The sequence below is a fragment of the Chlamydotis macqueenii genome, chromosome 1, assembly GCF_036417535.1.
Source record: "Chlamydotis macqueenii isolate bChlMac1 chromosome 1, bChlMac1.mat, whole genome shotgun sequence".
Classification (NCBI taxonomy): Eukaryota; Metazoa; Chordata; class Aves; order Otidiformes; family Otididae; genus Chlamydotis; species Chlamydotis macqueenii.
This window is the reverse complement of record NC_141556.1, coordinates 42,472,060-42,498,819: the sequence shown is the minus strand read 5'-3', so window position 1 is coordinate 42,498,819 and position 26,760 is coordinate 42,472,060. Positions and strand designations below refer to the sequence as shown.

Below are 26,760 nucleotides of genomic sequence, written 5' to 3'. Positions count from 1 at the left end.
TGGTCTAAATAAATACTGCTAGTGCAAAACCAGCAGAAGTCCTGAGGGAGTTGCAACTTTTGCTTAAAAAGCAAATATTTTGCTAGTATTTTCTGAACTCATTTTCTGGTTACTACAATGCAAAAGAATCTCATGGAATTACATAAAATTTGGCTGGAGTAAACCTTGATACTGTATCAATACAGCAGTTGACAAGGAGCTCTGTTTTTATGCCCTACCATTGCTTGGTGGGCTTGCATCAGGTGCTCGCCTGAAGACTGGGTGTGGGCAATGTCTGATCATCCCTGGAGCAACTGAGACATAACAGGTATGCACGGGCACAAATGGCAGAGACCTTGCACATCTGCTGTCTCCATGGCAGGTAACCACTTTTCTGGAGGCAGCCAAGGTCTACTCTCCTTAGTAGGAAACACAGATGTGCCCTGAGATTTTAGTATCGTTTTCGGGGTTCTTTCCAGTTGCACCAAATCTTTCTTAAAACTTGATGTCCCAAAGTCTTCAAGTTAAAGCTCTAACATGAAAATATAGACTGGGATAACTACTTTCTAAAACTTAGATGTGATACTTTCATTTTCAAAATACTGGGAAAATGCTCTGCCCTGCACTACAACCCCTTAGACACTGTCTCCTTTCTGCAAAATTGCCTTATTGTTTTCCATTTTGTGTTTGCGCAAATACATCCTGCCCTGTAATGTCCCTACAGGCTAATAAACCGTTGACCACTAGTCTTTGACAACTCTTTTCCAACTAGTCAAGCACCTTGCTTTATTTCCCTCATTTGCTTATGAGAATGTTATTTGAAATAGCACGTAGAGCTTTACTAAGTTCAAGATTTCTTATTATATTTACTAATTCCTTTCCTCTATTCACAAAGCCTATTTTCCTGTAAAAGAATTAAATTAGTCTTATTTAAAAGGCTGTTAATTACTATATCCCATGTTATCTGTTACTTAACCCATCTTATTTAATATCTTCTGTCTCTTTCCAGGAACAAAGGCAAGGTGGCCTCGCCCATAATCCCTTCAACCTCCATCCCAGCCCTCCTTCCTCCTCGCTCCTTCCTCAGCACAGACCCTTTCAAACCTCTTCTTCAGTCCTAATGACTGCAGGGCTGTTTCTGGCTGTGTCTGAAGCAGGGAAGTGAAAAGTTCATCAGGACTGGTAAACTGGAGTAGTATTTAACCTTTTCATTCCCACTTAGCATGCTTGCTAGCAGTGATGCTCAGCTATCAAATTGCAGTTAATGCTTTAACGAAGGAAAGCCTCGTTTCTTTGTACCATCTATTGTTAGCTCTCCTCTTCCAGCTTTCCCCAGGCTTTCTCTGTGTAGAATTTATGCCGCTTGCTAATTGTATCTCATTTTCTGCTTCAGTCTTTCTGATTTTGTGTCTACGTTATATTAGTGTATCTCACTATAGAGACTGCTCATTCAGTCTTTCTCAAGCTCTAGAGTAACTGAAGAATAAAGACTAAGCCTCTTTGCAGATAATTTCTTATGCCATGACAGGCTATGACTAGAATTGCCACAGGCATCTCAAATATAATCTGAGTTTACAAAGGAAAAATGACATAATCTGTTGCCAAACATATCTACCTCTAATGTTGCAAACCAATGGTTTTGCTGTGAAAAGAATATTTTGCTACATGTACATTTTCCTGTACAAAACAGTTTAGAAATAACACAGCACTTGTAACAGGCTTTTCAGAAAAATACAACAGCAAAAACCCTATTGGGGCTTTAATTCAAGAAATGACACCGTATTTCTCTAGGTACACGTATTTGTTCTGAGGCCAGATAAACATGATAAATGGCTCTCTATGGACTCAATCATAATATCCCCATATGGACAAACTTGAAACTTAAAAAGATTGCCAAAGGCAAAGTATTTGGAACCACTGAAATTAAGTCACTGAACAAATACATAAAGTATTAGTAGTGGGGCTTGCTCAGGAGCTTATGCCAAATCATTAACATTTTAAATGTGATGTTTAACATCCTCTGTATAAATATGATCTTTGGCATAAATTCATACTCTTCCACATCATCCTATTGACCCCATCATCCATACATGTAGCCCTAAAAATTAGTGAAGGCTTTTATAAGCTAAATGTTAATAAATAACTTTATGAGAAATATTGTCACATTCAGTTCATGGCAAACAATGCAAATTACTATTTAAAAATTAAAGGTACAGTGCAAATTACAAATAACTCATCTATCACTGTATTTTTAACTATCATTGTTACAATATATTATATAGGTACACACATATGTTTTATAGTGTTGTATTTATATCAGTAAGAGGTGTGATTTTAGCTGATATAGTAATACTTATGAATGAAACATAAGAGAATGAAATGTGTAGAGAGTTTCCATCTAGATTCAGCAAAGAGTTGTTTAGGGTTTTGGGTTTTTTTTGTTTGGTTTTCTTTTTAATGCTGATTCACTGAAAGTGAAATCTTTCCAAGGAAAGGATTGGTATTGAAAAATCTCTGGTTTTATACAAAGGGAAAAAAGTTCTTAACATTGTATATTTTTCACATATATACAAAAAAGATCTTTTTTCCTTCAAGGAATTGTGTATTTTCTAAACAACTAAGTGTAACCTTTAAAAGTTTAAAATATTTCTGACTGACTCAGTATAATTTTCTTTTTCGGATCAAAGGCTAATGAAATATTTAATATTGACTTTTCAGTCCCCATGCAGGATAAGAGTTTCATTTGCAAATCTTGAAAATTTTCACAGGAGAATTATTTACTGCCTAGCAAAGTTTATTTTTTCTCTCTTGCAAAAGTCAAACGAATATTTCACAGACACAAAAAAAGGTTTTTGAAAAAAAACTTAAAAATCATGGTACAACTGTGCCAGGGTGGATGCACCACTTTACAGTATCAATTAAATGTTAAAATAGGTGCATGTCAAAAAGAGCTTTAACAGAGCAAACAGAGGAAAAACTCTTTCTTGCTTTTGTTTGTCTGTTCAGACACTCAGCAGGACTGTGCATATAGCGAGGGTCTCACCTTATAAAATGTCTCCCTGCCAGTGAAACTGCATTTTGGCAAGGATCTGTGTAACGATTACCATGTAAGAAGCAGCTTGTCAGGACTGGGAATTTTATGGCAAGACTGGTCAGCTGAAGGCAGGGGCCCACCAGCTCTGCCTGCGCTTTGAGTTAACGGGAAGAAAACTGGTGGAGTCTCACTGATGGAGATTTGTTAGCAAGAGGGCAGTGATATAGCTTTAGAGCTACCAATTGCTGAGACAGCAGGTAGGTCCAGCAAGCAGGAGTCGTTCTGTGGCTGTTTAGATTTGCCTTTAATTAGACAATTTTGCTCTTTTCTCTGGTTTTTCTTCAGAACAAGGGAACAAAAAAACTTCTCAGGATAGAAAATGTGCTTGGAAAACCTTAAAAGGCAGTTGATTCCATGTTCAATGCCTGTGATTACTTTCAGCTGTCTTTTCTTCCTTCCTTCCTTTTTTACATAAAGGACTAAGCTGCTAATTAAACAGTGTCCCTTTAGGAAAAAAGGTGAAGGGTGTTTTTGGTTTGGTTTGGTTTGGTTTTTTTGGCTCCTGTCCTTTTGCCTCTCACTGGTTTCGTGGTCACTGTATCTATAGGCAAGCTCACCTTTCCGAGAGAGTAGATCTGACGCTTCCAGTCCTCATGAGCAGGCTCTGAACCTCCTGAGTGCTTGTTGTCAGTCCAGAGAGAGAGCCATGATGGCTAAGAGGAAGGTCAATAGACTCGGAACTGGTGTGAAGGCTAGTCATGGACTGGTAACTTGGTGTGTCCTTACTGCCCGCTGAAGAGCTGCTCAGGTTTGCAGCCCACACAAGACCACCTGACGTGAAAGAGTGCACTGAGGCGGGACTGGAAGCCAAGGAGTGACTTAAGCTTACAACATCTGCATTTAAGTCCGAAGGTTTACTGAAGAGGGGGCTGCTGCTACCGCTTTGCCCACCTGCACTGCCCATGCTGCCTGTGCCCGAGGATGGCGATTCCAGGCTGCCTTGCCGTGCCAATGTGGTACTAGGGCTGGGCATTGCCGATGTGGGTTTCACACCTTCAGTACTGGGTGCAGAGGCAGCTTTACCACTTGCCTTGGCACCAAACAACCTAAATGTAAAACAAATAGCTTTAGAGAAACTGACAGCCACATTAAACATTCATGGCGTAACATCCTAAGAGCCAAACTACACATTTTTAATTACCACTACTAAAATCATGCCTACCTAGTCGATCAATTGCATCGCAAAATTAAATTCACTTAAGCATATCACAATAATTAGGGTTTGTTTCATTAGCAACAGCTCTCATTCACTCCTGTTCAGATGTGCTCTTTGCACATACAGACCCTCCCAGAGAGAGGTAAAATAAGCACATTTTTGTCTTATTAGTGCATAAACAGATTACACTTTCACCCAAATTCAGGAATTAAGTGTTCCCACGGCTAAGTCATTAGCTTTTAAACCCTTCACTTCCCAAATCAGCTAGAATGATTGCAACAAACACTTTCATAACCCCTCAGAGTTTAGTAAACATCTAAGTATCTGTGTAAAATTTCCCTCTCCTTGTTCTTTTGCACAGATGGTCATGCGGTCAGTGGTCACGTAGTAACCATTCAGACAGAATAAACTGCACCGGAGCTAAATGGGCTCAGTTTGTCTCCAAGGGCAGGCATGACAGAGGTGTATTTCACATATTTGCTTCCAGCAATTCTATAGAAGAAAATTCTGCAGTGATGATGAAAAAAATAAAAACCAAATCCTCTAAAAGTGATGAAATAAAAGATCATGTGATGACGTAATGTTTTACTGGAAACATATTAAGCTGCAGCTAAGGTGAAGCTCATAAATTAATAAGGAATAAATGCAAAATTTATCACAATGTAAAGTAAACATGGCTAATAACATAAGAATCCATTTTATGTATTACCAAGCCCACAAAAATCAGCTGCAGCTCCCAAGCAGGCTGGAGATGCCGTTTGGGTAACTAGGCACAAGAGGGCACTGTTGGCTTTGTCTCCAATAGTGCAAACGCTCCATCCCAATATCCTACTTCATCCAGATTCGTACTCCCAGAAACATTACAATAGGGCATTTCCAATTGATATTTAGCTTTGCTTCTGATGAAAGATGTAGAGAAGCTGCTAAGATAATGAAACGTTTTAAGTTAGAGCTGCCAGCAACGTGAAAGCGAATGCTGTATTTATCTATAGAGCTTCAGTTCTCTGACCAGGCTACAGCATCGCCTGTTCCAGTAACAGAATGCGCTTGAACGCAGTGTCCTTCTTCCCTTTGGGGTTTTATCAGAGTATTGAGAGGGAACGTGTCATGTGCCTGAATATTCAATAAGGGCTTAGAATAATAGAATATCTCGAGTTGGAAGGGACTCATAAGGATCATTGAGTCCAACTTATTCTAGCCTTCAAACTGCTGTTATAGGAATGTATCTACAATACACAAAGCTCAAGGAACAGCCATTTCAGGTCTGGGAAGGTCTTTAGGCCTTAGAGAAATAATTGTGGTGTATGAAAAAAAATATTACCCTTCTATTTTTTTTTAAACTTGTTTTTTTGTTTGTGGCAAAATATGCCCTGAAAAGGCTTTCTGCCCAGTGCTTCAACATATATATATATTTTAACTTCAGGAAATCATAGAAAAGCACTAACCTTCGAAAGGTGGGTGAGGCAATATCTGGGTATTTGGATCCCGGCTGCCTAAGTCCTGGAGTGCCAGAAGCACTCGCCGAAGTTGGGCTGGATTTGGGGGAACTGGACAGCGAGACGCTCTCAGAATCGGACACAGCCACTTTCTCTTTTTCCTTGTCTGTCTGGTTGATGGTGACAGGGCTGGACCGCCCAGACCCGATCTTGCTTGGCTCTCGCAGTTTAGTGGCAGCAGCACCAGCAGACTTGCTGCTGACATTGGAGTCAATGCTGCTGGTGCTGGAGCGGTGGCCGCCCCTGCCGGGGATTCCGCTGCCACTGGATTTTGATGGGCGAGGCAAACTTCGATACTGCAGAGTTGTCTTCGAGTTCACATGCAGGACGCCATCATCCTGGTTCTGGGAACCATCTAAGCTCGTCTTCCGCCCTGCGTTGGACTTCCCACCAATGGCTGAAGATTTTGGCATTTTCCCTAGAGTCGCTGACCCACTTGTGATAGTTGCTCCACTTGTGGTGATTATGGTTGAAGATCCCATCCCAGACTTCTTGAATCCAAAGGACCCTGTAGCAGTTGATCTCCCAATACCAGAGGGAGGCTTTTTTCCTTCATCGCCGCTGCTTTTTCCTGCATCTGATGGAGAGCGCTGAATGGAGGCTCCTTTCAGGGGAGTTTTCACTTTTTCTGAAGCTTTTGCATCATCTGTTTTTCCTAAACAAAAGTATATTTGAAAAGATCACTTGTGTTTAAGCTGCAATGTCTCAATATCTAATTTTAACACTACATGGTTACAATTTTAAAATTAAAAAATACACAAATAGAAAAACTACCCTAAGAAAACAGATCAATTTGGTCTTCAGTCTCCCATCAGCAGTCAGTAGCAGGTACAATGCACTATAGATAAGCATTAAGTATTAAAAGCTTGAAATTATCTTGAGAACTTTCAGTTTCATACAGAGTTGGAGAGTACAGATTTAAAAAATTACCCTGAAAGAACTATAAGGAATTTTATTTGGCTTTTTTTTTTCTGTTAGTAATGTTTCTATATGAAGAAATAATATTTGAAAATAAAACATGACATGTAATTAACAGTTCCAGAAGTATGGCATTAATTATGCATTTAGAAAGTAGTGGTACTTATTGAATTCTTTGGTTTTCACTGATTATATTTTTTGTAGCTTATAATTAAGTTTGTTCTGGTTTAAGTTACACAAAATTATCAGGGAAAGATTACATTATCATGGCATGAATCTTCTTGATCTACAATGATATCAATTACATGTGTTAATAGTCTTTGTCATATCCTTGATATCTTTTCTACTTCTGAAAGGCCTTTCAAAATTAGGTAGGAAGTCATCTAGCACTTAAAAAAGTGTGTAAAAAAAAGATATTTTTTACAATTTTTATCTTTTAACAGCGGTCTATTGAATATCTGCAGTGTCTGGAATGTGACAATTCATCTTTAGTTCAGAAACACTCATTCTGAGTCCCCTCACTTGAATGTTAAATGTTTTAATCTCAGATTCTAATCTTTGGCCATTACTATGCATATGTTCAATCACCAAAGGCAGAGGTTTTCTAAAGAATAAAGATATGGCAGAGATGAGTCCAAAAGTACTTGACGTACTCAAATCATAGCAAAACAAAATGCAATCACAGTTTTTGTTATGGACACATTCATGTGCAATTAATAAATTATTAGTATGCAGTGGAGAAAACTAAGAGTTAGAGAGATGAACAAGTCAGTACATTGTTACAATCTTGGCTTGCAGTCATTTATGAAAAGAACTACCAATATGTTTACAGTTTCTCATGCCTGTCACACACTTATAATATCCATTAATAATTTTTAGCCTGATGAAGATTCCTTACTGCTTGTAAGTGAAGTCTAAGTATAAAACCTTAATTTTCAGTGCTGTAATCTGAACTACACAAGTTTCCTACCCGGGGTCTTGAGTGCACTTGTTCCTGCTTTGTGCCTGGACTGAGTTGTTCCTACTTGTGCAGTCATGCCTCTCCTCCAGGATCCGGTCTGTGAAACAGAGAGAGATGCTTTCTGCCCCCCCTTCTCTGACTCTTCAGACAGCCCCGAGGGAAGGCCTTTCCACTTGCCACTGCTGTCTACACTGCTGTCAAACTCTTCCTCTGGTTTCTTCAGTTCTTCAGTGCTGCCCCACGTTTCGCTGTCTGTAACCGAGCGCTTCTCTGAGTCCGTCTTCAGCTACAAGAGATTTGCATGAGAAATGGTCAGTCTCAGTATCTTCAGTATTTTCTGATTTCTTAAATTACAGGAGGGGAGGAGGATAAGCATATTGATTTATTTGTAGCAAGGGTCATGGAAAATTCCTATCTCAAACATCAGTATCCTGGTCCCAAAAGTTTAAAAACATTCCAATTTGGGAAAGACATTTTTATTTTGTCTTTTATTTTCAAAAGATTTCAACTCTTTCCTTGATAAACCATAATGAAGTGAAACATAAAATCATTAGTGGTGATACCCTCACCACTGCTCAACTACCTCTGAATTTCACTAGGCTGAGAGGTTTTACTAAAAGCTTGAATGAGGGAATTCCTAAAAATACTACTAAAATCACCTCAGGTTTCATGCCTTTTCCTACCCAAGCCTTCCACTGATCAAATTGGGACTACAGCTTCAGCAGCACTGAACATGTTTGTTCCACCAGTGGGAAAGGGCAACATCTTCAGTAAAATTATCAGCGCTACATCTGATGGCTTTTCTACTGGTTTATCTCTGCTGAAACAAATTGTTTCCAACAAGAAACTCACTCTATCAGCGAGCAGAGCAGCTAGAAAAGCAGCTTACGCAAGCACTACCCACCAGCGTGGTAAAGGTAACCAGCGGGGGTCATGTTTGGTCCGAAACTCAGATCCATGTGGAAGACACTTCAGTGAGGACTTAATACCCCTGCAGCATCTGCTTTCCCTGGTGCACGCTGATAAGGGTGTGCTGCAAGGAGCAGCCTGAGAAGGCAGACAATGTAGAAGCCATGAAAGTGGCTTAAAAAGAAGCGTTGGAGGCTGACCCTACCCTCTATGTTTAAGAAGACCTGTGTTCTTTCTGCTGACAGGCTGTTCATTGTAACCCTTCCTCCTGTGCTTTCCTGCAGCCTCCTGACCTCAGCCTCCAGCCTTATTTGCACATCATCACCTCGCCAGTCCTGCTTACCTCTGCCCTTCTTTAACAGCAAAAAAAAAAGTGGTGCCGCTCTCAGGTATTGCTTTTCATTACTTTTGTCCAATGTAACCACAGCCCTATCCTCACACAGCCAATCTAAACAGGACTGCAAACTGGATCGCGTTCAGGGGAGGGTTATTTATTATTCTGTGTTGCCACAACTGCTTCTCCACAAAGACCCCTCTGTGGCTATTTCCTAGGCACTGCTGTCTTAAATAGGATTAATACTGATTAGATGGTCGACAGAATAATCAGTTGCTGTTTACATATTTGTAATTTGAGATGCACAAAATGCAAAAAAATCCCTGCACTTCCATAATTTCACATGTGCTTTGAAGAGCCTCACACTGATTTTGTGTAAGGACTGATGGGAAAAGAGTCCAAGCAAACATCTACATAAATATTGCAGGGTCCTTCAGAAGCAAGTTTTCATTGGTGTTATTGTTACAACATGTGTGATGTTCCCAGAACTTTTCTTGTAAATGAATGGTTACAAACACAGAGCTATACATTTTTAAAGCAAACTGCATCATTTCCAAGAAATGACAAGTATCATACTTTCTAAAAGCCTCTCTTCACCATTATGGGATCTGAAAAGTGATGTTAATCCTCTTTTAATAAGAAAACAACATCAAAATATGTAGTTTCTGCTGTAGGCTATAGCCAGCTCACACTGTTCCTGTCATTTAAAAAGACTGCAAAAGGGATCTTTGTTTTGCATGAGAATGTCCTACACCTGGAGAACAGCTGGCAAAATACTGAAATATCGTGCTCATCTCAGCTTCTAGCTGGGCCAGCTAGGAGCACATTGCTTTCTGATTAACCTGCCTGGTAAAGGCAGACCTGATAAAGGTCTGCTCCTAGCCTTCATAACATAAAGCAACTCTGGCAGGAAAGCAACGTTTGAACATGTGTTACATCTCTGTCTATCACTGAGCAAATTGGAATTAGTATCTGGCTGAGTACCTAGAACATGAAATCACTCGAATGAAAAACTCACAAAGAGCTAAACAGTCGGCCTGGGATTTCCCAGTCATGATGATGACACAGTGGAAAAAGTAAGCTAGGACTAGGTAACCATCACTGTTGATGTGAAAGAGAAGAGGCTTATCTCCAGTTAGCAACCATGAGAGAACCTGATGGGGTGGGAAAGGCAATTGTAAGGGCTGAAGAATGCTGGCCTCTGGTCGACTATCTTTGCATGAGTATGATATTGGCCTCATGAAAGTAATCTTCATTCCCAAAGTTCTCTATTGTCTGGGGGAAATGACAAATATGTGCTTTTTTCCTATTGACATAGTCTGCCACAGTGTACATCTACAAAACAGGTCTCTGAACTGCAGGCACTGACTGCCTGTGGGAGTCCAAATGGAATTGGGGGTGTCAGTCTTGTGTCCTGAATACTTGACATCAAATCACTGGAGATAATGACTCTTCCACTATGCTGAGTGTTCAGTCTTAAAATTCCCTGCTTATAAACAGGAGATGACATGGCAGATGACACTTTTCTATTGGGACTAACTCTTCAGTTTTTTGGTTTTTTTTTTAACTGAGTAAGCTATTTGCATCGTCTTTTTCATCACTTGCAATTTTGAGGGGAGCTGGGAAGAAATACTGGGATATCTGGCACAAGGGCTTTATACACATACACACATATATATGTATTCCATATATAGCTTGTGACTGTAACCTGCTTAGAAATGTATTTTGACACTGTGCATTGTCAGCTTGTGAGCCCATGGGACACTTTCATTCCTGGACCTAACCGGTGAGAAGAGAAGCTCTGCCACCTGCAGGCTCTCCCCTTCAGCCTCTTTTCTCCCAGCGGAGAGAACAGGGAAAGGATAGTACAGCCTATGTACTGCCAGCCAGCACCTTCAGCAACGGGATGTGCTCTGGGAACACGGCATCTGAGGTGTCAGCCCATGGGTCAGGGTTGGGCCCTGCTCAGTGAGGTCCATGGGCTCCCCGCACACAAATGTGACAGAGGAGTTTGTAAAACATGAATATTTCATCTGTTTCAGAGGCATTATTACTAAACTTTTTTTTTCTCCTGTTATCCCACGTGCTTCTAGGATGTTGCAAGAAATGGCAATTAAAAGCTACTCACCTGGGCATGAGTGTTCTTCCTTGAAGAGGCAGTTATATTGGAGTAAGAGCTGACAGATGAGGTGGTGTTCAAATCATCTGTGCTGAGGTTGTCAAGGGTGTCACTGAGGCCACTGCTAACTGAGCTGCTGTCATCCCAGCTGCAGAGAAAGGAGCATATCTGCTTTACATACTGTGTGTCAACAGGCAGAAAGCATCTCAAAATCAATAGATGCAATCACTGATTCTTCAAGAAGTTTACTGTAAAATTTTCAGTAATATTTCCTAATATACAATGAATATTAGTTTTCAGACTTTTTAATTACTTATTCACTCACTGTCAGGTGGTTGCTTGTTCAATTAATAAACGTCCCAGGTGCCTTTTAAAAAATTAACATCAGGTCTAAGCAAGCACTAGTGTAAGTCATTAAAACAGGCTGTTTCATGCTTCATTGCAATCACATTCAGTACACTGGCAGGGAAATCCATTAAACCTACCTGGTATTGCTAGCCAAGGCATTATTAATAGCTTGGAGAACACCTGATGGATTTCCAGGCTATAGAAAAATAAAAGGAATATCTCTTCTGCAGCCTAACCAACTGTCAGCAGGAAGCCAGTATTTCCAAAAGTTTTATTCTCTTGTCTTTAGCCTTTGTCTAGTGGGTGGAATGTCATCAAAATAGGATTCCCTGACAATACAGTCACCCGAGTTGACAGAGAACACATTATACATCTCTCAAGAAACAGAGGCTGTCAACTCTTCTGCTTTGGGAGATTGAGGCAGAGGATGCAAATGAGAGAAAGGCTACTCTTACAGAAATGTCATTTACCTACTCTCTCAAAAGCCTTGCTTTTGCACGCGAGGGAGGTTAATCAGCATTTCTCAGACCTTTCTCTACACAATTGCCTCTCCATGGTCCTACATTATAACTCTTAGCTTACTGTCACATACGGTCATATACTCCCAGTTTTGCTGCATCTCCACCTGTTAATCTCGTTTTGGATTATTCCCAGGCCACAGAATCTGAAAAATTTTCACTTTATCATGTGCAGTGGGATTAATCTCCTACAGGTTTAGCTATATAAAAGTTAGATATCTCATTTAAGCTATCTGTCTAGGTGCCCTCTCTAACCAGTACAAAGCAGCAGGCTCCTCTAAGGCCAAGTCATCCTTTCTTAAAGTATTCCAGGTTTGTGGGCTGAACCTCCCACTGAAGATGCCTCTTTATGTCTTTCCCTCTCCTAGAGAGGAGAGGGCTGCTAAAGCTGATTCTAGACACATAACTTGTGGAGATACAAAGCTAGGTCATGTTTATGCATGCTAGTAAAGTTCAAAACACACACACAAAAAAGAGTATATAATATCCTGGTTTTGCTGTAGTCTGTATCAGGAGACTACTTTTAGGTCAGATTCTACGCTTCCTCCTGTCGTGGTTTTGTTTAGTAGGGGGGGCCTAAGGTGGTAGCTTCTGTAGGAAACTGCTAGAAGTCGCTCCCCTTTGTTCAGGGGACTTGGCCAGGCCTAGGGCGGACCCACTGCTGGCCAAGGCCGAGCCGATTGGTAGCAGAATGTCTCGTGATAACGCCTCTGCGATAACGTATTTAAGAATGGGAAAACAGAAAAAAAAAGAGAGAGAAGAGAAGATGTGAAGAAGCTGAGCAGGGGCAGAGGCGCAGAGGGGGAGGCGCAGGCCTCATGGGCCTTGCAGGCCTCACCCTCTGGCCTCTCGCCAGGCAGCCGACCGGGCCCGACTCAGTCCAGCCCGGCTGCAAGAAGTGGAGAGGAGATGAGAAGTGAATGAGATGTAAAAAGGATCCTGAGAGACATCTACCAGCCTGTTGTGAGGAACGGCTGCAGATGCCAAGGTCAGTTCAGAAGGAGGGGGAGGAGTAATGCGGCTCCTGGCCAAGTTTCCCCTGCAGCCTGTGGTGACGACCATGGTGGAGCAGGTTGTCCCCCTGCAGCCCATGGAGGCCCACGGAGGAGCAGAGATCCACTTGGAGCCCGTGAAGGACCCCGTACCGGGGGAGGTGGATGCCTGAAGGCAGCTGTGGCCCGTGGAGGGCCCGCTGGGACAGCTGTTCTAGAGGGACTGCACCCGTGGAAGAGATGACCCACGCCGGAGCAGTTCCACAAAGGACTGTGGCCCGTGGGAGGGACCCCACGATGGAGCAGGGGAGGAATGTGAGGAGTTCTTCCCCCGACCATGAAGCAGCGGCCTGAAACAACGTATGATGAACTGACCGCAACCCCCATTCCCTCTTCCCCCCTGTGCCGCTCAGGAGGGGAAGGTAGTAGAGATAATGTTAAGCTTGGGAAGAGGGAGGGGTGGGGGGAGGTTATCTTGTTTTCGGTCTCATTATCCTGCTGTTTGTAGTAATAAATGAATAGTTTTCCCCAAGTCGAGTCTGTTTTGCCCGTGACGGTAACTTTAAGGATTTCTCCCTGTCCTTATCTCAAACCTCGAGCCGTTTTTCCTTATATTTTCTCTCCCTGTTCTCTCGGAGTGTGGGGGGAGTGAGAGAGAGACTGCGTAGTCTGGTCCGATCGGGGCTGAACTACGACACCTCCAAAAAAAATCTTAAATTCAATCCCACAGTCTAGTTAAAGCTAAGTATTGTTGCTACTAGTCATGCACAGCAAACAAGGCAAATATCAGTGCATCCTTATTTTACACATGGTGGTTTGGGAAGTTAAATTCACTTGTGCACTTGTTCATGAAAGGCTTTAGGAAGTCATAACAGCAGCGAGAGCGAACTGCATGGTACAAAACGAGTGCTGATGCACCAGAAAGTTCAGTGCACCAGTCTTGTATCATAGCAACTGCAGCAAGCATTACCTTCGTTTTGCAGAAGGTAGAAAATCACATTAGTAAGCCAGCTCAGTGACAAGATAAACATATTTCAGAGGGCAAGAGTTTATTACAGTGCTGTACCTTCCACTGTTGAGTACAAGGACTACAAATAAATAAATCCTCTGCAACATTTCCAGGTAATATACACACGAGTGATTTAAAAATACAATTAAATATCTAAACAATTGCAATATCATACCTTATAGGCTGCCCACATTCATCTAAGAACCCTCTCTGAAGCACCAGTCATTTTTACTTTCTGTATTTTTCACTGTCTAACGTGATACAGAATTTCACGGATTCTAAAAGCCATTATTCAAATGCTATGTAACACATGGGAATATACCTTGTAAAAGAGTGTTAAGATTGAAAATCTAACGGCAGATAAAAACATAAATAATATTAAACATGCTTAGGTTTTATAAAAAATAATATTCCCTCATTAAAACATACTTTGAAAAAGGAAAAAAAAATAATAAGCCAGATCCAAAATGACATATATTGGGTACTTTCACATGCAACTTGAACTTTTAATGTATGACACCCATGTCGATTAATACTTGACCATCAGTTTCCTGAGTCTACCCTAAGGCCCTGGGGACCAAGATCAACATTTAATTCTATTTCTCCATGTTTGTTTGTTATTTCATTCTTTTTTAATTTTTGGTACTTTCATTTCATGCTCATTTTTCTCTATAAGAAGATGCACATTTTCTAAATTTTGAAATAGTTCAAGTAATTCACAACATATAAACAAGTTCTCTACAGCTGAAGTTTTTTTTGACAAAAATGACTATGACAATGTTTCTTTTCTATTATGGCTTCTTTGTGGTGTTTCACACTCATCACATCTTACTCACCAGTGGATTATTAGAGATGTGTCCTGGGAACACTCATGGCCACCTTGTAAGATACATAGAAGATTATTTTGACACCTCCACTACTGACCTGTCAGAGTTATCACTGTATTTGTCTGGACTTTTTTTTCTCTTCTGATAGGTGCTCAAGATGTTTTCTAAATTTGGGGGCTTTCATACCACAAAACTTCTGCTAACATTCAGTATCAGCCCTCTTTCCCCATGTCTAGATATTATAGCTGCTATCAGATGAGTTAATAAAAATTTTTAATAATGAAGATGGACATTTATAATTTGGAAAAATTATTGATGATTCATATTCATTTCTCCTTTAAGCTAGCGAATGCATGACAAACAAATCTGGTGAAATTAGATATGCATCACCTTGAGACTGAAAATCCATTGTTGTTAGTCTGCATCACATTCTCACTATAATTTTTGTTCTTATTGCTCCTACCCCTCATCAAAACAATATTCATTGTTAAACTGTCCCTAAGGGACCTAACATAGGCCTTTAATGCATTGGCTAAGATTCATCTTTTATTTTAATTTTATCTTTAAATTACTTTTCTCTTTTTCATGCATCCTACAGAGTTTATGACAGGTCAGGTTAGTACCACTGCTTACTAATGCCTGACACCACTTCCCTTTTAAAAATACATTTTACATACTTATAACTTTGGCAAAAAAAAAATCGGCTTTTTTTTTTTTCCTTGTTGAATGTCAGCCTAAGGTCAATTTCTTTAAAAGAAAATGTCAGCAAATGCAGTTCAGCTATTTGGGAGTCTGATGCTGAGAGAAATGGCTTGTTTTGATAAGTTCTGGCAACCTTTTCTTTGACAAACCTCTGGATCCCAAGAGGAACTGAAGAACCTTGAAATTCAGCAAGCCATGATCTTCATATTAAGGATGTGCTTTTTGTTGGTTCAAAGAGGAATCCTCTCAAATCTGGATAATTTATAAACATCTCAAAATCACTTGTTTGTATATGCCTGACAGAGAATTTTTTTCCAGCTAACTGGCCAAAGGTTCCTCCATACCCAGCAGCTCAGCTCAGCCTGCTGTGTGCTGCCTACTCCGGCATTCAAATCAGCAGAGAGCGAGCAAACAGCCCAGAAGTTACTTGTCTCATTGTGAATGTATGTAAAACATAGTTTTTGATAACACAAGCACATACTATTTTTTTTCTCTAGAAATCCTTCATTGATTTAGTGCTTATAAGAGGTCTGCTCTAGGGATGAATCTGAATTTTGCATTAAAGCAAGCTGCCTTCTGTCATTTTTCAAAGAAGTTGAAAGACTTCTGTAACAAAAGGGACTATAGGAAGCATGACTGAAGCCCCTGGTGTACCAGACTCCCTGCAACCCGCAAGATATTAGATGACTGCTTTAACCAACGTTTTTAACAAGTCGGACACCAATAAAGAGCTTCCACTTTTCTTTAGAGCTTAGCACCTGACTTGCAAAGGTGTAATGCATGCAAATGCGTGCTTTGAACCTATAGTTTGCTGCAGGGGTATCTTGAAAGTTAGGTTACCAGCAAGACAAACTGTGTGTCAAAAACCAGTAGCTATTTTTGGCCTTACTGTTGCTGGACTTTAGCTTTCCATCTGTAAAATGGACACAAAAGATGCACAAATGAGTTTGAAAACACGGTCTCTGATAACTGTGGGTACTCAGACACTACACTTAAAAAGCACCTTAAAAGAGCCCCTTTCTCTTTAGAAAAATGTACAAATGGCATCTGATAAATAAGAAGGAATACACAAAATTCTGAATAATTGCATTAAAATTGAACACCCTCAATCTACACATTATATAAAATAAGGACTATAGAGATTGGGGGATGCTGTTGACCAAACCATGATTGCCTGAAAATGCATATGCACAAGAAATCTGAATTAAGGTTTCACAGGCAACCCTTTTGTTATTTCTGAGTGCTTTTACAACCTCATTAAGTCCTTTTCACACAGCATGAGTAACATTCAGCTTTATCAACTTTATAATTCTGATAATTCAGTCATACAGAGGGCTGAATCTGAGCAGGGAAGCTGTACTGAAATAGGAATGTGCCTTCATCTTGGGAGCTAAAAAAAGTGTGCCCAACAATACGATAGGCACCAAAGGGTGCTTCCCTCCTATCTCCTGATGAGATTTAAGGCCACTGTTTTACAATCTTCATCCAGAAACATACCTCATGCTCTTTGTGTTTGCCCAGGCTCTTTGCAGTAACATTACTAATATTCTTTCTGCTTATATCTGTGTTTTTCTTCGATGTACCAGGTGTGCCCATGAGATTATTTGCACTAGCTAAAACTCATCCTCTAATTCTAGCCTGCATCTTTCAAATCTGAACAGTTCTTGTCCATTTTGAAGCAAGAAATAACACTTCTGCTGGAGAAGACTTCCACACTGTCTCTGTCGGCTGAACGTGGCTATGAGTTCTGTACCCACCCCAGTGCTCTACAAATTGCTCCAAATGTTTCAAGCAAAGTTCCAACTCCTTGATCACATGAAATACTCCATGCAGTTGAGGAATCCACAACTTCTACCTATACCATTGGTTAGTCTCCATTATCACTCTCTGTCTCACTTTCATCAGTGTGCATTAGGACTGAAAAGATCTCTCCATAATAATCCTCTCATTGACCTTTCTACTGCATAGTTGTTCTAGAAATAGCAAGGTGTCTGAAGTCAAAATACCGGGTGCTTAACATCAGTATGTAGGGCTGAACAAAGATTATAAATGTATTCCCACAAGTATTCCCTCAAATGGAAAGATAAATTGCACTCAGCTGTGTTCATGACACTTTTGTGTTTGCTTTCCACAAGTATTTGGTTTTCTTTGCTTGAAAATAATCCAATTTTGAGTTCAGAAGCTGAAATATATGAACCAAATAAGGAATATTTTATATGGGATAAAACATTGTTTCACATAGCAGGTGGGCAAGCAACAAAGCTCTAGGGCAAAGATGCAATGAAACAAGCCAGATGATACTTGATTGTACCCTACATAATGAAGATCTGCAGAAATACACAACAAAGTTTTCTAGATATTTTGCATGATGGCTGAAAATACAAAATGCACTGCATTAGGAGAGCAATGAATCCTGAAGGTACATGACAAGAGGAAGCGGTACTAACAACCTGTATTAGCTCCATGGATACCCAAGATATTCTCCTTTCACAGTACTTGTTTCAGAAAATCAAAGCAATCTCTAACTGCAGACAAGACATGGCGAAGCACCCAGTCACAATGATTGTTCCTTCCACCCTTCCTGTTTCTATCTTCAGCATTTTCCTACAAGCCCTTAAACTTGCCAGCTCAGTGAAGCCCACTGATACTGATAAGCTGAGTCAATGCCTGGAATTTCTTTCAACATTGCCGTACTTCACTAATTTTTGAGAGCACCTCCAGTCAAAGTGGCCTAAGTGTGCAAATTAAAAAGCTTTTCACAAGCAGATTATTAGACATATGAAGGCAGTAAGACTACAATAAATGTGCTATTGAGTCTGCTGGAAAAGTATTGTTTCTTCAACAGATCCAGCCCTTGGCATAGTTTGACAAGTTGCTGGCATTTTTTTTCTTTGGTTCATTAATGATTTTCGCAAGCAGAAGCTGTAAGTACAGCTGGCAGAACACAGCTCTAGAAAACAAACTTTCCCTCTTAAAGCACTCATTTAATCATAATAACTGTTCTATCTAGGTAAGTTTGTAACTCTGAATGAAAAATAGCATTTTATTTGTCACATGCTTTGTACCGCACACGAAGAGCTTTAGACCACAATAGCAGACCTACGATCCTTGCATGTCTTGCTTAGGAATGAGAAAGACTTAGTCACATTCTTGCTAATGCCAGTGGAACTCACATATCCCCAGGGACTTGTGTATGGATTTGGGATTCAGGAAATCTGAACAAACACACTTAGCAAAACAACCTTTACTTGTTTTTATAGCAACTCTCAGATTCCGAAACGTGAAAACACTTTTAAACACTTTTAATTCGTTCATTACCATAGTGGGTACATACAGGGCAGTGCCCACGTGTATTTCTGATCCTGGGAGGATGCTCTTAGATGAGAAATAAGATAACTGAGTTCATAACAAAAGAGTAAAGTTTGGGGCTAAACAGAACATTAACTCTCAAGTGTGTGTTTGAGGACTTACAAATCCATACGAAGAGCAGATCAGAGATGAGCAGTGAGGTGTTATCCCCTCCTCAGGCTGCACACAGCTGCCTGTTTCATGTTAATGAATACTCACATGATGCAGGTCTCCGTATCCCTCTCAGAGCCTCTGGATGTTTCCACACAATTGTTTGTATAAACAGTAGAGGTATGAGAAACAGAAGCAATTACTTTGATTAGTATAGCCTATTTCCATGTTTGCCAAATAAGATGCCAGGACACCAGTGTACTGCAGTGGCTAGGACTGGGACACACTCAGTTATACTAGATAGTTATTTAAATTAGCCAGAAGTCCCCTAAAAAAGCAAAATCCTCAAATTTACCCACCTATGAAGTGAGCAGCTACCTGGAGTGTAAGACAATTTGTGCCAGTGATGCACAAGGCATCTACATTAAATATGAGTTAGGAAAGCAAAGGCTGGCATTTAATCCCCTAGGTAGTCAGCAGACAAAGGCAGGTACATCCAAAGGTTAAGCAGGAAAGACGGGAGAGATGTGAGTGAGGTAGAGGACTTAAACTAGATGCCCACAGTAGAAAGCTAAAACTTAGTGCACCTTTCCTTGCTCTACTCATACAACTTAAGGCCTGAAACAGGAAGATACAAGTTGCTGACCATCCGTCTGTGCTTAAGCTAGCCCCATACACATAAAATCCATACAACAGGGAAGGCAATGCATCAATCAGCCTCCACAACACACTCCGTGAAGGTGGATGTTGCCTCTTTACAGCACATTAATGCTGTAAAGTGAATATTAACATGCAGTCCAGGCTCCTGCCATGAACCAGCCTCTCTGACACTCATATTTCAGGAGATATTCCAGGAGAGTAAGGCAAGATTCAGTCTAAAATAAAGACCTTATAGCTACTCCCCTAATTGACTTTTGGGAACAGAAATTATCTCTTAGCTCATTAAGAAGAAAAGATAAGAAAATAATTGGACTGTTTTACTCAAAGTAACTCCTCACTAGTGTGCCAATATATCATCTGGTAAACTGTTGCCTTCAGAGTTCAATTCATCATGAATTAATCCATTTTAAATCTTTTACTGTGAGCTCAGCTACTCCTTGCTTATAAAGCAGCTACACTGACCCTTCACAGACAGATTCAAGATGGCACAGAGTTCATAAAATCAATACTTTGTTCCAATCCAGACTGTGAGAGCCAAAGCCCAGGCCCTAAATCAAACCAGAAACTCACAGAGACTATAAATTTCATTATAGCTATTCTATTCTCATAGCTAACTTACACTTCACCACCTTTTCCTCAGCAAGTGTAATGCATTACCTGTCATACTCAAACAAGGCAACCACTGAAGCATTAATCCTGAATTACTTTGAGGTCACCGATAGAAAACCATGTCATGTACATTTCAAAATGGATGCATTCAGCATAATCTAAGGAAAATTGTTTACAATTAAATAGAGTAGCAGTGCATTTATGCATCTGCTTTCATGCAGTTTCACTTTGGGAGGGTTTTTTCTTTCACATTTGAAATTTTTTTTATAAGAAGATCCAATTAGAAAATTATATGCTACTACAGAAATTACGTCTAGCCCAAGAGCACAATTAGAGCAAAATGCATTTTTGCAAGGTCAATCTATTTCCATATTTCTTCTTCCACGCATTTAATAACTGCTTTAATAAATAATTTGGTTTTAGAGCCTGCAGGAAAAAAGAAAATGAATTGATGGAAGACTTAAGTTTCTTGTGATAATTATACATACCTTGCAAAACCTGCATATTCACACCTCAGGATCTGAATAAGGCTTTGCTAGAACCCCTTCTGTTTTCCACTTATTTCTGAATAAAACACTTACTCTGACATGATAGAGACAGCAGAAAGTCATTAACTAGCTCTAAATTCATAACAGAATGTATCAACAATCAGAACAAGGAATTTTGCAAAATGGAATTTAGGCAAGTGTTACTTGAATAGAACAATAAATATCCAACTAGAAAAGACATTTTGTGTCCTGGGATGTACAGTTTTGTTTGTTTGTTTGGTTGGTTTTTTGCATGAGGCAGATAAACAGCATCCATTTTTAATTATATTTCAAACCGTCTATGGAAAATAGTAATATATGGGCTGAAGCAAGATGTAAGGAAGTAATTCCATCAAGAAATGTTGACAATATCATAACAAATCAAGAGAGAAAAGCTTTTGATGGAATTATCTTCCCGCTGCTGTCTGTTAAGTTTTTAATACACTGTTTGGATCCAAGAGATGTTTAAATTTTTCAAATGCAGATTCAGACAAGTTAATTAACATGAGTTGAATGGACATAAATAAACAAATTGCACTGTCTATACAGTTTTTCAGAAGATACAAAGGCAATATAAAACTCTATCCCTTGTTACCTCGTCACTTTAAGAAGTAAAAATGTCATTCTTCACTTTGTATATGGTCAATTCACATCCCCAAAAGTGAAGAGAGAAATAAGATCCCACAAACATACAGAAACATGAGTTCCACATTTATAACTGAAGGAAAATCATATTGTAACCAGCACCTTAAACACCCTGAGATAAGCAGAATTTGCCATTTACCTTTGCAAACTGCCAGTCAGATCTTCAGTTGCGAGGAAGGTACTGAAAAATCAAACCTCTTTATCCAACTTTGCCTTTACAGGATATGAAGAAACCAAAAAGCTCCTCCTGGTAATTGCTCAGGGGAGAACTCTGCCCAGTAATTATTTGCCTGATGGTAAAGTCTTGATTTACTGGTAACCTCTTCTGCTGTGCATAGTCTGTCACATTTAGGAATATTTGTTGCTAGAACTACCTGTCCTATTTCTCTTATGTGTAGAAGTAGGGATTTATTTTTCCTGCTTGTAACTGATTAAACTCAATCTGAAGAGAAAATGGTGCATAACTATGTTAGTAGAGTGATAAGGAGTAAATATCTGTTCATTCTAGTCCTGATACTTATCCTATGAATCTCCATGAAAGAGCAACATTTAAAATGAGCAGTTTTATGCAGCTTTGCTTTTGAGGAAAAGCAAGGTTTGGAGTTGGTTTTGCCATGTGAGAGACATTTGTTAACCCACATTGTCTTTGAAACTAAACTAAAATTGTTGTATCTCATTGTAATTCCATGCCTTTTTTCTTTTTATAAATCATCCTTTACTTTTGTAAGCTGACAATAGCTTAGTGCCAGACACCTCCTATTCTTGTCACCTCATTGCAGCAGTCCCTGATAACCTACCTACCCACTGGTAGATGGTGGTCCCAGAGCTCATAGCCCTGCACATCATTTGTGGAGTGGGGAGAGCACCTTGGGAGTGGGATGCCTACCACCATGTGTGAGCACAGTCACAAATGCAGCCCTCCTGAAAGCGTTGGATGAATTCTATCTGAGAAACAACTGCAAACAATGCACTTCCTCCTGCATGCCCTCATTCAATGCAGTTTTTCCCTGCAGGTCTCAAGACAAGGTGCGGGTTTGTTGAGTTCAGCAACAAGTTGCAACTGCAGGAAAAGCCGCTAGTTCGATGCCTAAAGGGTTTCTTAACAAAAATCTTCACCCTTGAAACTCTTTGAGAGCTTGATCCACACAAATATTTTCAGATAACAGGGTAAGCCTATTATCTGAAGCCTAATAGGCTTATGTGCTTGCAGTCAGCATCAGGACAACATGTCTGACAAAGGACAAGTTAAGCAGAACACAAAGCTGTTTCTTCTCCTGGGTTCGTTTGCCAGGACTGTCACTCACACTTGTTGTTAACATCCCAGATCTTGCTGAGTAAAGACCCAGGATACTGCTTTAGCAGAAAGTAGAAAGAGACTTTCTCCTGCTTCTGCATGACCTGAATTTTAGCATCATTTAATAAGGAATGAAGGCTTCAATGCTCATGCTCTCTCCGCATCTGGCCTTCAGGCCCTTGCGCGTCACTCCCGCCTGGCCACAAACTCCTGGCTGATTTTAATCAAACTTTACAGAGAACATAAAGGCTCAAAAAAAAAAATGCAGTTCATAACTCTCATGAAAATACACAGCTATATGGAGACAGAAGCAAAGAAGAAGTCTCTTTGAGAGGAAACGTGCAATATGAATTAACTACATCAGACATACATGATTCTATATACAACACCAGACTGCTGAAAAAAAAACCAAAAAAAAGTTCACTCAATTTAGATTTATCTTTATTCTCTTTTTAATAAACAGTTTCATGGAATATTTTTATTCAGTTTGAATAGTTAAAGTTTTTTTTTTCCCAATTTTTAACTCCTTCTAGCCTTTTCCCACACGAAAGTCAGGCTGCTGCATTTAAAAAACACAGATTTCAGAACCAAACTTCTTTGCAGAGGTTTAGTAATCCTAGCACTTATTTGCTATTTCTTTCAGTTCCCCAAATGTTTAAGATCTTCTTGTTCTGCTTTAAAGAGCTATTTGGCCATTTAGATTATTGACATTGGTTAGTCTGACATAATTTTTGTCAAAGAGCTTAATGTTATCTTTAATCCTGATTTGTGCCAGGCTTTTGCAGCAATTCTAAATGCTATTCAGTTGCACCTCATGTAACATTGTCAGTTTTCACACGGCCATTAACAGCAAACATTGATCCATAGTATTTTGATTCTGCTCAGGGATCACAACTGGGATTTATTTGTTTCCAAACTTACATATTTGTTATTCCATATGCCAGTGGTACCCAGTCTTTGTTGGTCCCATAATCTCTTGAAGAGTCCCTGTGCCATGTTTTTATCATTTTGCCAATGAAGGTAGGAGCTCATTTATGGAACTATTACTTTGGGTTTCAACTCAAAACCAATTTTTCCAACCCTTATCCAATTCATAGGAGTCTGGAGAAAAGAGGGTTGTAGGAAGGGAGTTGAAGGCCAGACAAATTGCTCAGGTGTCTGAACTGTGACAGGGCAAAATATCATTGAGCTATGTGGATATGAAGGTAGCTGGAAATTTTCAATCAAAACATATTTGACACAATACTGATTTTTTTTTTTTTGACACAAACACAACCATCTCACAGTATTAAAAAAAAAAAATCATTATTTGCTCAAAAAATGGAATAACTTGAGAATTAATTTCTAAATTTCAGTCAATCTATACTTCCATTATCATATTAAAATCAGAAATAGTACATTTCTTTGCAATGAGAAAACAGGTCTAATGGGACACTGCAAATATTCTTTTCCTCTCTTAGTTTTCAGATGTTTCTATTTATTTTATTTAGCATTTCAAAGCATTATAGAAAATTCTACTTAATACCGAACAAAACTATCTTTTCTAAATTGAAGCATTTTCAATGAAATATTATACCATACGCTAGTCATATGAAAAAATGTATAGATAATAAAGTAATAAAGGGTAATGTAAAATGTATGCTCAAAATAAAATTTAAAAAAGATAATTTCTTATTTCTTAAATACAATACATTCTAATTCATCTTGTGACAAAGTAAAAAACCACTTCACTCATAATTTAATGCAAAATCAGAGTCAAAATATGAGAAATTCCTTTAAAAAGAAACGGCAAATTTTGATCAAATCTCTAAAGATATGCAACCAACAATAATTATGCATCCTAAACTTTTCGGTATTCTTCCTAGTACAGTGACAGATCTTTCCTGAAGGTATTACCGCATTCTGTTTTGTAAACAATTTCCTTCAAAAAAGAAGAACCCAATGCCTTTAGAAAGTTGTAGGTCTTCTCCTGGATAACAGAATATTTCCCTGGATGTTTTTAGCTCAAAGTTCAGAGAAACAGCAAATTAGAAGCACCCCTTTCAGCTGAAAATGTGGCAGCACTAATGTATCTCACTATGAGTTCTCTCCAAGGCATGAAAAAACCAAAATTACTATTTTCTCCAGATTGAATGAAAGAGAAAAAAATGGTGCTCATGAATTCAAGACACCCTTGACACAGCTTATCAGCATGGTGTTGATTGTAGATTTTACAGAGGGGACCCATTTCAGCCTTAAGCATCTTCAGCAGGAGAAAAACAATGCCTGATCTCCCTGTAGGCACACAAATTCCTGCCTAAGTGGATTTACTCCTCTGACATGTCAGGATCTATCAAATGCTTAAGGAATTTGGTTCTGGCTGTTTCTCAGGGATTCTAGGTGACTGAGTGCACTGAGGTCAGCACCAAGGAGCAGAAAGAAGATTTTGTAATGGGAACAAACAAGAGGTGGTGAATGACAGTGACAAAAGCCCTCTAGCTGGTCCTTCCCAGCCCACCACGGCCATGCACGTGTGTGTGAGGAATGATAGCAGCAAATACAAACAGTAAGGGGAGGAGACTGGTACTTGTGGAGCCTCATCTATCTGCTAGAGCGTGGGTGCCAGGCCCACTGCATCCTCCTGAGACGCGGCTATCTGACAGGCTCTGCTGGCAGGGTCCCTCCAGACACCTCACATTGCTGCATAGGAGACCTCAACCCAGAGCCAGTTCAAACATCTCTCTCAAAAATGGTTATCACTTTGGGACTGCAATCAAGACACATTTCCAGTGCAACTTATGCCTGCAACTGTATGAATTTTTAATTAATTTTAGTAACATGAAAAGCTAGTTTGCTATTTGTTGTTACCACCAAAAACATCCAATCCCAGGTAAGCTACAGAAATAGAAAAAGTGAATATAAAACTAGCAGAAAAAAAAAGAAACAGAGCATACGCACATTTTTTTCATTTTTTATTTTTCTCCATGTACATGTGAAAAGGAGAAAAAAATACTGTAACAAATGGGCATGAAGCCTCTAGTTCTGCTGGTAAAAGAACAGAAAGGACTAGAATCTTTTTTTTACCACATGCTAAGAGAACTAAGAATGAAATCACTCATCTACAATGTTGCAGGAAGAACTAGGATGCAAGAAAGACATCAAAAGACCAGACAGCAAGAGATTGTGGAAATATGATGGATTGCAGCAGAGAGGAACACCAAGCTCAAATCCTGCAGGAAAATGGGAGCTCTAACAAAGGTTAGAGCTCTAGACATTAGCAGGGAGCAGAGGGTTTGTAGAATCAAATTGCAGCATCGTCTCTACCCTGGAAACACACAGCTGAGACAAAGGGCATCACAGACAGCAGCACAGGGCCTGCAGCAAAAATCCTCCCATGCTGTTCTAATAGAGAAAGTAAGTTGTCTGTATGTTATTCAAGTACTTTGTGTACTTACTTTTCACCTCAAATTGTCCTGTTCTCTCCCATTTCACCTAAAATTCAGATAATCTTTGCTCTCTGACACACCAGATAAAATTATCAGAAGTAGTGGAAATTAAAGAGCAGAGGGTATTGCAACAGCAAGAAGAGGCTATGGCAGGCTGGAAACTCTAGTGTAAACTTGACTCTTAAAATCCCCAACATGTACAATATGTACTACTACCGATCACAGATCTTCTATGACTAAGCAATGTTTACAATATCTACAGCTTTTTCTGTATAAAAAGTCTTAGTTTCCATATCTACCCCACCCAAATTTCAATTCCCAGGAAAGGTACAGGAGTACTTGCTTAAATATAAACCACAGAATGTCCTAAAATTCTTTGAAGGACTAAAATTGGGGTAAAGGAATAGCTAACCTTATATTGAGTAACAATCAAAAAATATAAGATACAACAGGACCAACTATGAGAGGAGTAACTTTTATGCAAATATTTAATTGCTAAGAAATAAACCAAGACTACTATTTTTCCCTTGCAGCAGTGCAGAAGAAACCCCTCCAAAAAACACTGCTCTCTTTTCTTGACTATATTGCTTCAGTCACTGCAAAGGCAAAGGAGCAGCAATATAATTGGGTATTCATCAATCACTCTGGTACTTTTTGTGACTTTTTCCAAAGGAGCAGAAAAAAACAGAGAGAACAACCAGAAGGACCTCTGATCTTCCTCCACTTTTTGCAAACTCACTGGCTTAATAAAGACACTTGCTCTCTTATCCTTTGTTCAA

General features: G+C 39.5%; 1 protein-coding gene across 7 annotated transcripts in view; it reads right to left on the bottom strand.

Annotated features, from left to right (window-relative positions):
* NAV3 (neuron navigator 3) overlaps positions 1-26,760 on the bottom strand; it is a 275,097-nt gene that overhangs the window by 56,556 nt on the left and 191,781 nt on the right. For 5 of the 7 annotated variants that reach the window (XM_086749670.1, XM_086749690.1, XM_086749680.1 and 2 more), the window contains 4 exons: positions 10,976-11,114; positions 7,614-7,890; positions 5,675-6,380; positions 3,631-4,119 (listed from right to left, as the gene is read on the bottom strand). In XM_086749670.1, coding sequence (XP_086605796.1) covers positions 3,631-4,119; positions 5,675-6,380; positions 7,614-7,890; positions 10,976-11,114 — 1,611 coding nt within the window. The remainder of the gene's footprint in view (positions 1-3,630; positions 4,120-5,674; positions 6,381-7,613; positions 7,891-10,975; positions 11,115-26,760) is intronic. The other 2 variants (XM_086749711.1, XM_086749720.1) reach the window with 1 other exon arrangement.